This window comes from Myotis davidii, unplaced genomic scaffold (assembly GCF_000327345.1).
Source record: "Myotis davidii unplaced genomic scaffold, ASM32734v1 scaffold251, whole genome shotgun sequence".
NCBI lineage: Eukaryota > Metazoa > Chordata > Mammalia > Chiroptera > Vespertilionidae > Myotis > Myotis davidii.
Window position 1 is genome coordinate 364,935 of NW_006282378.1, and position 12,686 is coordinate 377,620.

General features: G+C 49.0%; 1 protein-coding gene across 1 annotated transcript in view; it reads left to right on the forward strand.

The window, feature by feature from the left end:
- PEX19 (peroxisomal biogenesis factor 19) overlaps positions 1 to 5,756 on the forward strand; it is a 6,137-nt gene extending 381 nt beyond the window's left edge. The window contains exons 2-8 of the mRNA XM_006752832.2: positions 1,090 to 1,199; positions 1,620 to 1,785; positions 2,218 to 2,303; positions 2,512 to 2,673; positions 4,051 to 4,227; positions 4,458 to 4,502; positions 4,666 to 5,756. Of these exons, the coding sequence (XP_006752895.1) occupies positions 1,090 to 1,199; positions 1,620 to 1,785; positions 2,218 to 2,303; positions 2,512 to 2,673; positions 4,051 to 4,227; positions 4,458 to 4,502; positions 4,666 to 4,749 (830 nt within the window). The 3' untranslated portion in view covers positions 4,750 to 5,756. The remainder of the gene's footprint in view (positions 1 to 1,089; positions 1,200 to 1,619; positions 1,786 to 2,217; positions 2,304 to 2,511; positions 2,674 to 4,050; positions 4,228 to 4,457; positions 4,503 to 4,665) is intronic.
- The last annotated feature ends 6,930 nt before the right edge of the window (positions 5,757 to 12,686 follow it).

The following is a 12,686-nucleotide window of genomic DNA, read 5'->3' on the forward strand; positions in this document are numbered from 1 at the left end:
GGCGGGAGCTGGGAGCCCCCCAGGACCCAGGCCGATCGCCCTGCCGGAGCGGACATTGTAGTCCGGCGGACGGCGTTTCTGGACTCCAAGCTCCTACTTTGCATTGGTCGGTTCTCCGGGTCCCGGGGCTGCTCGCAGACGCTCACGGTGACTCCCCAACTCGCCACCCCGGCGCGCCCCTCCCGGCGGGCCCTCCCCTCCTCCAGGCCTCCCACCTCTCTCCCCGGGCCCCGTCCCGTTCCCTCCTCCTGGCAGAGCTGGAGCCGACTCCTTTCCTATTATTTGGAAAAGCTGAGGATGAGAAGGTCTCAAGGAGACAGGTCACCCCCCCCCTCCTTCCCTCGCCGTGCCCTCCATGCTCTCGGTGTTGCCCGGAGTGGGCCAGGGCTCGCCCCCTAGGCCTGGCGCGCAGACTGGCAGCGAGGGCACCGGCTTTGCAGGGCAGAGGTGAATGTTCTTGTCTTCCCAGTCAGTCACAGGCGGAAGGATGAACAAACGGTGGCGAGTGCCAAGTGACTCTGTGTGACTTGGCGCCCGGCCATCTGCAGAGACGGGGCCAGAGGAGTCCCGGAGCTCTGCCCGGGGAGGGCCAGATTGGAGGGTGAGAGGCTTGGATGCCCTTCCCTGGAGTTCAGTGTGTACTGGTACCGGGACCCATGGGAAGGTGGGTGGGACGGAGGGTGGCTTCTGCTTTCCTGCCAAAGGTGAGTTCCTTTAGGGCTCCGGAGTGAGTGCAGGGGGTGAGGGTATTGTGTTCTCTGCTCCTGTTGGATGTATGTGTAGGGTTTGCAGGGAAGGCGCTGTAGGCAGAGGTGTTTCTGCAGAATTTCTGTGTAACACCCCTCCCGGCTCTGAGAGAGATGCCTGTTCTACTTGAAGGTGTTTCCCCCCCCCCCTTTTTTTCCCAATAAATTAGATAATGGGGAGAGAATTGGGAGGCTTGCTTAGGAGTGGGCCAGAATAAGGAGACTCAAAAAAAAGAAGCATGTCGGGAAGTTGGCAGTTTGAAAGATTGTTCTCTCAGGGCTTTGCCCAGCCTTCTATTCTCATCCATCCCCAACACACATACCATGTCTCTTGTCTCCGAAGGTGCTCTTGATGATTTCGATAAGGCCAGACCCTCCCCAGCACCCCCTCCTACCACCACGGCCCCTGATGCTTCAGGGCCCCAGAAGAGATCGCCAGGAGACACTGCCAAAGTATAAACTCCACCTGCTTGGGGGGGCGGGAGTGGGGGGAGATAGTAGGCACCTCTGAGCAGCGGAGGGGCAGGTCCCTGTGGGCCAGAGGGGAGTGGGAGGAGGGTGCCTTGACCTCACATGCTGAGCCCTTGCAGGCCTCAGTCCTTGGGAAACAGGGGCTTGCGGTGGAGTGGATCTCAGGAAATTCTTTGAGAAAAGAGGACATTTACATGAGTGATTTGGGAACGCCACTCCATACCTTTCCCTCTGAGGCCAGATGCCTTTCTTGCTGTCCTCCTTAAGAGCGGTGGTTAGAATGCCCAATAGGGATGGGTAGGAGGGAGGCACTGTGTTTCCCAGAGCCTCTGCCTGTGACTTGTCAGAGGTCAGGTGCAGGGTAGTGCCAAGAGATGCATTTTGGCCACTCTTCCCCCGCAGGATGCCCTCTTCGCCTCCCAAGAGAAGTTTTTCCAGGAACTATTCGACAGTGAGCTGGCTTCCCAAGCCACTGCCGAGTTCGAGAAGGCAATGAAGGAGTTGGCGGAGGAAGAGCCCCACCTGGTGGAGCAGTTCCAAAAGCTCTCGGAGGCCGCTGGAAGAGTGGGTGAGGCGGGGCCCAGACAGTTGGAAGTACCTGAACAAACCTCTTACCTCATCCTTGCTTGAGACCACCAGAATTCTTAAGTTGGTAGCAATCATGACACCACTGCCATGGGGTGGAGAGGGAGAGGGGAGGTGGGAGGGAATCCTGCTGATGAGAGGGCTAAGATAGGTGGAACGTAATGGGAAGTTTTATTGGAAACTGATCGATTCAAAGGGGTAGTGTTGTCCTGAGTGTCATCATGGAGCACAAACTAACGCACAGGCCATGTCGATTTGTGAAAATGTCTATGAAGATAACCATAGAGCATCCTGAAATTTGGTAGTGCTAGTGACTCACAACTAAATGCTCCATGTCCAAGCTGGTAACCAGGTCAGTCTAGGGAAGCAAACAGTTAAAATCGTAAATGACCATGGCTCTTTTGATCTCTCCTAGGTAGTGATGTAACTTCCCAACAAGAATTCACTTCTTGCCTAAAGGAGACACTAAGTGGATTGGCCAAAAATGCCACTGATCTGCAGGTGAGGGGAGGAGGGAGGGGACCACAAGGGGCCCATTCGCAGACACTTCACCAGCGGAGTCTCAAAGACAGACTCTTGGGTGTCATCTCCAGTGTCCCTGCCTCACTGTTTTGCTACAGACAAGTGTAAATAGTTCTTTCCCACCTGAAAGGGTAAGAAGCCTCCCAAGAAGGCAGTGTACTTGCTCACCTCTCTCTGTCCTTTCTAGAACTCAGGCATGTCAGAAGAGGAGCTGACCAAGGCCATGGAAGGACTGGGCATGGATGAAGGGGATGCTGAAGGAAACATCCTCCCCATCATGCAGAGTATCATGCAGAACCTACTGTCCAAGGATGTGCTGTACCCATCCCTGAAGGAGATCACAGAAAAGGTTTGTGAACTATTTCTGCTTGTCCTCCTTGTTCCCCGTTGTATCCACTCCTGTGTCTACTTTGTCTGCTTAGGGCCTGCAAAGAGAGAAACTCGGGTATATAACGCCCATCTGTTTCTTTCTCCTGGGTTTGTTTATTTGGATTGGGGAGAGTTGTGTCTCTAAGAGAATAAAGCGGTACCACACTGAGGGTATTTAAGGGAGAAAGGGAAACCCTTCAGCTCTAGTTTACTATAAGATGGTTTAATATTTAGTTGTCTGAGCAACCCCTTGTTTCATCTCTGTGTTCGGTTCTCTAACAGGGTTTCACTGAGGATTTACTGGCTTTTTGCTAAAAACAACTTAAGAGCAATGTAAATGGTGGTCGCTGCCGTGAACAAGTATATAGTTTTATTAAAGAAATAAAATACAGGAATAGAAGCTTTTCAGTTGCATAGAGGAACATATGATCAAGTGTGAAATGAATAGTGCAAACTAAGGTCTGGGCGGACCACATCCAACTTTTACTTTTTTTTTTTTTAATGTTAACAGCTCTTAAAGGGCTTTCTTCTTTTAAAAAAATATTTTTATTAATTTCAGAGAGGGAGAGAGATAGAAACATCCATGATGAGAGAGAATCATTGATCAGCTGCCTCCTGCATACCCGCTACTGGGGATTGAGCCCGCAACCCAGGCATGTGCCCTTGACCATAATCGAACCGGGGACGCTTCAGTCCCCATGCCGACACTCTATCCACTGAGCCAAACAAGCTAGGGCGAGCTTTCTTCTTTTTGTTTTGTCTGTTTTAATTGTGTGTGTGTGTGTGTGAGTGTGTGTGTGTGTGTGTGTTAATCCTCACTCAAGGATATTTTTCCTTTGATATTTTGATTTTTAGAAAGAGTGAAAGGGAGAGGGAGAGACGAGAAACATCGGTGTGAGGGAGACGCATTGATTGGTTGCCTCCCACACACCCCCTAACCAGGGCTGGGGATCGAGTCTACAACCAAGGTACGTTCTCTTGACCGGAATTGAACCCGGAACCCTTTAGTCTGAGCCAAACAGGCTAGGAGCCAACTCTCACATTTTTAAAGGATATAAAATCAAAACAAACAAAAAGGAAAATATGTGACAGAGACCATATGTGGCCCTTAAAGCCTAAAATATTTGCTGTCTGTCCCTTCATGGAAAAAGTTTACCATCCTTCAGTGACAAATGCTAACAAAGCCAGGTGATTGGTTGGAGTCATTGCTACTTCTCATGCTGAATTAGTTTGTTTAACTTTTCCTTCTCTTGTCTTCCCCTCTCGTTGGTACTTTATTGCTCTTCACATTCTATTGCCCTTCCTTATCCATTATTCACTTAATTCCTCTCCACCCATTTTTTTTCTTTTTTTTTAGTATCCAGAATGGTTGCAGGGTCACCGGGAGTCTCTCCCTCCAGAACAGTTTGAAAAATATCAGGAACAGCACAGCGTCATGGGCAAGATATGCGAGCAGTTCGAAGCAGAGACCCCCACCGACAGCGAGGCCACGCAGAAGGCTCGTTTTGAGACAGTGCTGGACCTTATGCAGCAGGTGAGGCCTCCTCCTGCTGTCTGCCCGATGGTGCTGTCAGGCGGGTGTTGGGTGGAGGACATATCTGGGAAGGAACCCAGGCCACAGTGCCAAAGCCAGGTGGAAGGGGGAGCACACGAGAGGCCAGACAGCATGGTCCCCAGGAGAAAGCGGAGACCACAGCTCAGATTCTTGCTTGTAGCTGCTTCTGGGTTTCCTCTGTCTGATGGTCCTCTTTCCTTATTTTCCAGCTACAGGATTTGGGCCATCCTCCAAAAGAGCTGGCTGGGGAGATGGTGAGTATATCTCGTAGATTTTAATCTGAGCCCAGGTTTCCAGAATGCTTTAGCCTTTAGTGATTCCGCCTCAGGTGATAATTGTGGCTCCTGGGGATGGACCGTCAGATGCTCTGACCTGAAATATGAGCAGTTATATCTGAGTCCCTTCATCTCTCTCCAGCCTCCTGGCCTCAACTTTGACCTGGATGCCCTCAATCTGTCAGGCCCACCAGGTGCCAATGGCGAACAGTGTCTGATCATGTGAAACACAACACGTTTCCTCCCTGATTGCCAGCCACGGGGAACGTCTGGAGAACCACTGGGAGCTGAGGCAGGAGTGTTGTCGCGGGAGTGGTCTGCCCGCCGCCCTCTGTCATCCCATCCAAGATGGTGCCATACCAACTGGGGCTTTTCCCCTGACTTTCTAGGAATAAGGCCTGTTCTGCAGGCCATTTCTGTGAGCCCTTTTGATGGTGGTTTCTGCTGCTAGCAAAGGCCCAGCTACCTACCAGGTGAAGGAAGGCATCCCTTGTTATATTTGGCCACATTGATGTTCACCTTTGTACCCAGGGTCTTTGTGCCTTGTCTCCACTCCCCTTACTTGGACCTGGGGAGCAGGAACAGAATCTTGGTACTCTATTCAGTAGTTCTCCTGAGCAGGGCCTTTGGAAATGAACGGGGAGAAACTTAGTCTGGGCCGGAGCTATAGGTCTGCCACCATGCCCTCTTGCCTTCAGGCAGACCTTTCTGAATTCTCCAAAGGGAAAGGAGGTGGAGGCTTTGCCTCTGTTCACAGTGGGGTAGAAAAGAAGCCTTGGGACTCTCCCCTCTCCAGGTGCCGAGTCCTCAACTCCCTGTTCCAGCACCTCCACTTGCTACCCTGTTTCTGCAGTGCTCCGTGGTCAGGGTGACCCAGTCCTTGACCTTCCTTTGCCTCTCCTTTTATCTCCCCTATTTCAAAAATACCTGTTTATCTTAGCCCTTCTCTGAGCCCAAACTGTGACAAAAAGGGGCCCATCCTGTTTCCCCTCCCTCATCTAGTCCACCTATCGTTCTCACTGCTCCCCCCCCACCCCACCCCCCAGCAAACACATGTAATTGTAATGCCCGGTCTAGGGAATGAATGACTGTTCTTCCCCAGATAGGTTTTGGCTTATTTGAAACACCTCCTTTGAGTCCTGTGGCTTGATTTGGGACGTGGTTCGGGAAAAGTTGGGATGCAGCCTGGGTCCTTTTTCCAGACTAATAAATATTTTAAGTGAGGAGTGTTTTTCATCCAGGTCTTTGTCTTCCTCAGCTTCTGCACGGAGTGTGAGAAATGTTAGCAGAGGAGTTCCACATAACATTGCAGGGCTGGGTTCTGCCTGCCCTCCCTCCTTCCCCAGCTCAATCTGTACCTCATTTGGCAAAGGAGACAGAATGACCTTTCCTCACTTCCTCCGAGAATTTCAATTTGTACTGATTTAACATTTCACATTACTTTTGTTAATGTGTCTAAATTATTTTTCTTTGAGCGGACCTTCCCCTCCTACGAGAGCTAGTGGATCTATGGACCTTGGCTGCCATGTATTGGTGGATAATCTGGTGAGACCAGCTGGCTGTCCTGGCTCCGCCCTCAGAAAATAACTACCAAAGCAGGTTCATGTTCACCGTCTCAGTCACTTTCCACGGGGTAAGCCTTTCAGCCCATAAGATCTCACATGTTCTATGGCAGAGGTCCTCAAACTTTTTAAACAGGGGGCCAGTTCACTGTCCCTCAGACATTCTACACATGTGCACTGCGGGCCTGGGACAAGTCGGCTGCTAAGCAGGACAGGCAGCGGCGGCAAAAACACCCTGCGGGCCAGATAAATGTTTTCGGCGGGCCGCATGTGGCCCACGGGCCGTAGTTTGAGGACCCCTGTACTATGGTATTTCCAGGGAAGGAAATGTTCTTGAGGTCACAGGCTTTTGGGGAAAGTCTAACTACTGTTCCTAATCAGACTGTGGAAGAGCCCAGGTGGAATCTGAGACTCCTGTGCTCTGCAAGAGAAGGGAAGAGTGTAGATAGAGTTGTGATGATGGACCTCAATGACCAAAATTCTCTTCTTATAGCTCCAGCCAAAAACTGGATGAGGATAGAAAGGAGAAAGGGAAGACCAAAGAGTCCGGCCCTTCAACTGTGTGCTGACTCTGCTGCCAATTTTCTTTTATAAATTCTCGCTTTTTGCCGGGTCAGCCAGGGCTTACTCCAGGAATCAGAGCGTATGCCCTCATCTACTTTAGTTTGTTTTCAAGCATTTATTTTCATTTTTACTTTGACTGATCATGAACAAATTGACTCTCCGTTCTAAAAACACTGCTGGAATTATTGTAAGACTTTTGAAAGGATGGAGCAGTCCTCTCAAACTGGTTTTTTGTTTTATAAATACCCAGTTCTTCATACCACCAGTATGTGTTCCTGTTGCCCATGACAAGTGTGCAATTCACACTCAGTGTTCCCCACCACAAAAGTTTGACAACACTCAAAACTGATCAGACCTCATTTATCAGGATAAGACCACTGCTCATGCACTTGAATATCACAACAATGTCAAAATGCTAAAAGTTTCTAAACACCCAAAATCTAACTCATCATGTCACAGAATGGTATAAAAAAAAGTTCACAGACCAGTATGTCTTCGAACCACCTTTGAGTAGCATTGCGCTGGGCCCGCCCCAGCCTCTTAGTAGCTCTAGAGATCTCTCCTAGGTGAAGGTGCTCCCAGTAAACTTTTTCCTTCAGCAAGATGTGTCACTGTAAGGACAGCGCTGGTATTTTCCTAGCCTGCCTTTTCTGTTACTTAAAAATAGCCGTCATGGCTCAGTGGTTGACCTATGAGCCAGGAGGTCACAGTTCGATCCTTGAGCTTGGGTTTAAGCTAAATGCAAAGTGTTTATGCTGCTCTCAAACTTTAAAGGTGGTGCCCTTTGTACGCCCCTTTCTGATTGTTAGAAATTCATGGTGGTTTGGATCGTTTCAGAATTAATCAAATTCATATAGAATTTGTGATAATAGGGACACTTTCCTGTGACTCCGGAACATCCTGGCAAGTTCCCCAGGAGGTACTTACAATAAGCTGCTGAGATGGCTTTGGGGAGCTTGGGAGAAACAATGGCCCACAGTAAATGAAGTCAAGATGACAGACCATATGAGAAATTATCAAAGGCTTAGAGGAAGTGGGGATATAGGAATGAGTGTCTATTACACTGGAAAACCTATCAGCTGACTGTAATTTTTATAAAGGAAGGCACTAACAACGGGGTCACCAACATCTTTGAGAAGTTTAGAAGTGTTTGTCTCTGTTGGTAGAAGCTGATGGGAGAGGGGTGTTATTTAAGATTTGGTTTCCCTCGAAGCAGTGGGGATGACAGGACTCTGGCATAGCAGAGGCCAAATGGCAACATTGAATTCTCAGAGGCAGGGTGGGTGAAGTTCCATTGGGCAGCACGGTCCAAGCGCAGTTGGGTAATGGAACATGAGTGGTCCTACAGACCAGATAGATGGGCAGCCAGGAAGGATATTGATTTTTATATAATTAAGAGAGACCAAAAGTTGATGGACAGAATGCAGAGGTCAGTAACTTCAATGAAATGTCACAATACCTTGCCTAGGTTCTAGGCTGCATTTAATGACGTTGATTGGTTTTGTGACTTTAAGTGAAATAACCATGTAATGAAACAAATTTTACCATAGGCTAATTAATACAAACATGAGTTAAGTTCCTTGTAGCATCTCCTCATAAGGAATTCCTTGGTGAGATACACACTCTACTGGGTGGGAGATAAACCCTACAAAAAGTTTAGGGCCCTGCCATATTAGGCTTTTGAGTCCAGCATTCTGAAACATCTCCAAAGGAAAAGATAAGTTACTGCATCATGTGTCTTTTTAAAATAATACATTTTTTTTTATTTCAGAGAGGAAGGGAGAGAAAGAGAAACATCAGTGATGAAAGAGAACCATTGATCGGCTGCCTCCTGCCTGCCCCGCACTGGAGATCAAGCCTGCAACCCAGGCATATGCCCTGATCAGGAATCAGACCGTGACCTCCTGGTTTATAGGCCGACACTCAACCACTGAGCCACGCCGGCCGGGCTGCATCTTGTGTCTTTTACCCCAGGAAAGAAGCACAGCGTCTCAGTAGACCTCTTTGAGTTCTGGAGGCAGCATGTTCTGTACATGGAAAGCAAGAGGCCAGGCTCTGATACCAGGACCACATGACCTGGAAAATTCCACAGCACTAGAGGAACGAAAAGATGCTGTGTGGATTCTCTGGCAATCCACAAGAGGAGAGCCCCAATACAGACCTCTAGGGTTCTGGAGTAAGGTGATGTCATCTGTAATAAAGTTTAACAATTTAAAAGTATCTACTGCCCGGCTGCTGTGGCTTGGTGGTTGAGCATCGACCTATTTACCAGGAGGTGACAATTCCCATTCAGGGCACATACCCAGGTTGTGGGCTTGATGCACAGTGTGGGGCGTTCAGGAGACAGCTGATCGATGATTCTCTCTTGCCATTAATGTTACTATCTCTCCCTCTCCCTTCCTCTCTGAAATCAAAATACACACACACACACACACACACTAGGGGCCCAGTGTAGGAATTTGTGCACCTTAAAAAGAACTGGGCCGCGAGGCTGTGGTAGGCACAGGGGTGGGTCTTGGCCCATCCTCTGTGCTGTGTCCCCTGTCTGCAGGCAGCCTCATTCCTGCCCACAGAGTGATTGGGGCTGGCACCAACAGCGGGTGCAAGCAGAGCCAGCTGCTTCTCCAATCGCCCCTCAGAAGCAGGGGGAGGTGGATAAGCCCTCAGGTGTGATCAGGGCTGGCAACTTATGCTCACACCTGCTGATGGCGCCAAGTGATTGGGACCGGTGCCGGACGGACACTGACTGCGGATGTGAGCGGGGCCGGTGCTGGCAGTGGGTGCAAGCGGTAGCTCCGGCACTGGCAGCAGGTGCGAGCGCCAGGCAGGACCATGACGTGCATGGGAGCAAAGAATTTTCAGTAACCACCAGAGGCTCGCCCTGATGACAGCGACTGGTGCTCCACTTTGGTCTGGCTCCCCCACTCCACCATCCTGCGGTGGCCAACACATGCCATGTTCTGCACACGTCCCCCTGGTGGTCAGTACATGTCATAGCTATCGATTGTTCTGCTGTTTGGTTTATTTGCATATTAGCCTTTTATTATATAGGACTAGAGGCCCGGTGCACAACAATTTGTGCACTCGGGGAGGAGGGGGGCGTCCCTCAGCCCGGCCTGTGCCCTCTCGCAGTCTGGGACCCCTCGGGGGATGTCTGGCTTGTTTCATTCCCACCTCCCTCAGCTGCCCGGCCCAGGTTTTTGTTCCCGCCTCCCTCCGCCACCCAGCTTGTTTTGCTCCTGCCCCTGCCACCTGGCTTGCTACACTCCCAGCCGGTATATGCAAATTAACCACCATCTTTGTTGGTGGTTAATTTGCATATCACCCTGATTAGCCCATGGGAGGCGTAGTGAAGGTACAGTTAATTGCCATTTTTGGCTATTATTAGATAGGATTTTTAAAGTACCTCCTGGTATACTTTTAGGTTCTGATGGAGACTCAGTGCCTGACCACAAAATATAAAGTGGCTGTGACCAGTTACCCATATAACCAACCAGCTGGTTCTGGTCAGTCCTGCCAAGCCATAAGATTGGGTGGATACAATAGCAATCCATCTTACGTTGGAAATTACAGTTGAGAGAGAAGCCCAAGCAAACTTAATGGCACAAGTAAGTTAAATTGAACAAGCATTCCCAGATCTCCATATTACCTACATTTATTACACTGATACCTTTCTCTTAGTTTATACTTAGGGCAGCATAAGAATTCTTCAACCTCTGACTGAGGAGGAAACACATTCAGGTCTGGTTCATGGATGGGTTGGCTTGATATATTAGGGCAAACCAAATGTGGACTACTACTTCTCAGCAGCCCCATCCAGTGTACCTTGGTTGCAGATTCTCTAGTCCGAATAGGAGTGGGTGTGGGAGGCAACCAATCCATTTGTCTCTCTCTCCCCCTCCTTCCACCCTTCCACTCTCGAAAAATTATTGGAAAAAATATCCTCGGGTGAGGATTACAGAAAGGCACAAAAACAATGAACTCAGCAGAATTGCAGAACATAAGATCAATATACAAAAATCAATCATATTTCTATACATTTGCAGTGGATAATCTAAAAATGAAATTAGGAAAACAATCCTATCTAATAATAGACAAACATGGTAATTGACCTTACCTTCGCTATGCCTCCCATTGGCTAATCAGCATGATATGCAAATTAACTGCCAACAAAGATGGTGGCTAATTTACGTACTGCAGGCAGATCCTGCTGGGCCGCCCCACCTGGAGCTGGTGGCAGTGCGATTGCTGGCCACCCCAGCGGGAGATCCTGGCCTGCTGTGTGCGGGTCGGGGCAGGTGGAGCAGGCAGCAGCGCAATCCCCAGCCACTGCCCGCAGCCTGTCCTGTGTGGGGCAGGTGGGTGGGCGACAGCGCCATGGGCGGGGCAGGCAGGGTGGGTGGCAGCGCAATCCCAAGACACTGCCAGCCCCAGCGCGAGATCCGGGCCTGTCATGTGTGGGGCGGGGCGGGGGACAGCGAGATCCCCAGCCGCTGCCTGCCCCAGTCTGGGATCCGACCTGCTGTGTGCAGCCCAGGGCGGGCGGCAGCGCGATCCCAGGCCTGCCGTGTGTGGGGCGGGGTGGGTGGGGCGGGCAGCAGCATGATCTGACTGGCTGCCCGACCCAGCGTGGGATCTGGGCCTGCCATCTGCAACCGGGGGAAACAGGGAAGACACCGTGGGATTGGTCGTGCCATCTGCCACCAGGGAGTGGGCCTAAACCAGCAGGTGGTTATCTCCCGAGGGATCCCAGACTGTGAGACTGTGAGAGGGCACAGGTTGGGCTGAGGGGACCCCCCACCCCACCGCCAGTGCACAAATTATTGTGCACTGGGCTTCTAGTTCTAGTCATAATAGCGTCAAAAAGAAAACAAGGAAATAGAGAATACTTAGAAATAAATTTAACAAAAGATGTGCAGAATGATAATGTGAAAACTACAAAACTTTTTTGAAAGAGGGAAAAATCTAAAATGTAAAAAAAAATCTCATGTTTATGGAGCAGAAGCCTTAACATTGTTAAAATGGCAGTATTCGCTAAACAATCTCCAGATTTGATGCAATCCCTATCAGAATCCCAGCTGACTTCTTTGTGGAAATTGAGTAGCTAATTCTAAAATTCATATTGAATCACAATAAGAAAACAACCCTGAAAAAGAAGAATAAAGAAGGAAGACTCACACTTTCCAGTTTCAAAACTCCCTCGGAGGCGTGGGGGCTGGGTGGAGGGGGCCAAGGGGAGAAAATGGGGGACATCTGTAATAGAATCAACAATAAAATAAAAAACCTCACTACACAGCAATGGTAATCAAAACAGTGTGGTACTGGCGTAAGAATAGACATAGATACCAATGGAATAGAATTAAGTGCCTAGATAAAGCCCCATACATCTATGATGAAATAATTTTTTAAATATATATTTTATTGATTTTTTTACAGAGAGGAAGGGAGAGGGATAGAGAATTAGAAACATCGATCAGCTGCCTCCTGCACACCCCGCACTGGAGATGTGCCCACAACCAAGGTACATGCCCTTGACCGGAATCGAGCCCAGGACCCCTCAGTCCGCAGGCCGACGCTCTATCCACTGAGCCAAACCGGTCAGGGCTATGATGAAATAATTTTTGACAAGGGTGTCAAAACCATCCATTGGGCAAAGAATGTCTTCAACAAATGGTTCTGGGACAACTGGATATAGAACCATGCAAAGGAATGAGTTCAGTCCTTCCCTAGCAAATTAACTCAGAATAGATCAAAGACCTAAAAGTAATAAAACCATAAAGCCCTTAGAAGAAAACAGGGGTAGAACCTTCATAACTTTGGATTTGACTAAGGATTCTTAAATATTACATCAAAAGCATGAGCAACAAGAGAAACAATTGGACCTCATCAAAATTAAAAAGTTTTGTCCTTCAAAGGACACCATAAAAAAAGTGAAAGGACAACCCACAAAATGGGAGAAAACATTTGCAAATCATATCTGAAAAAGGACTTGTATCCAGAATATATAAAAAACTTACAACTCAGTTATTAAGAGAGA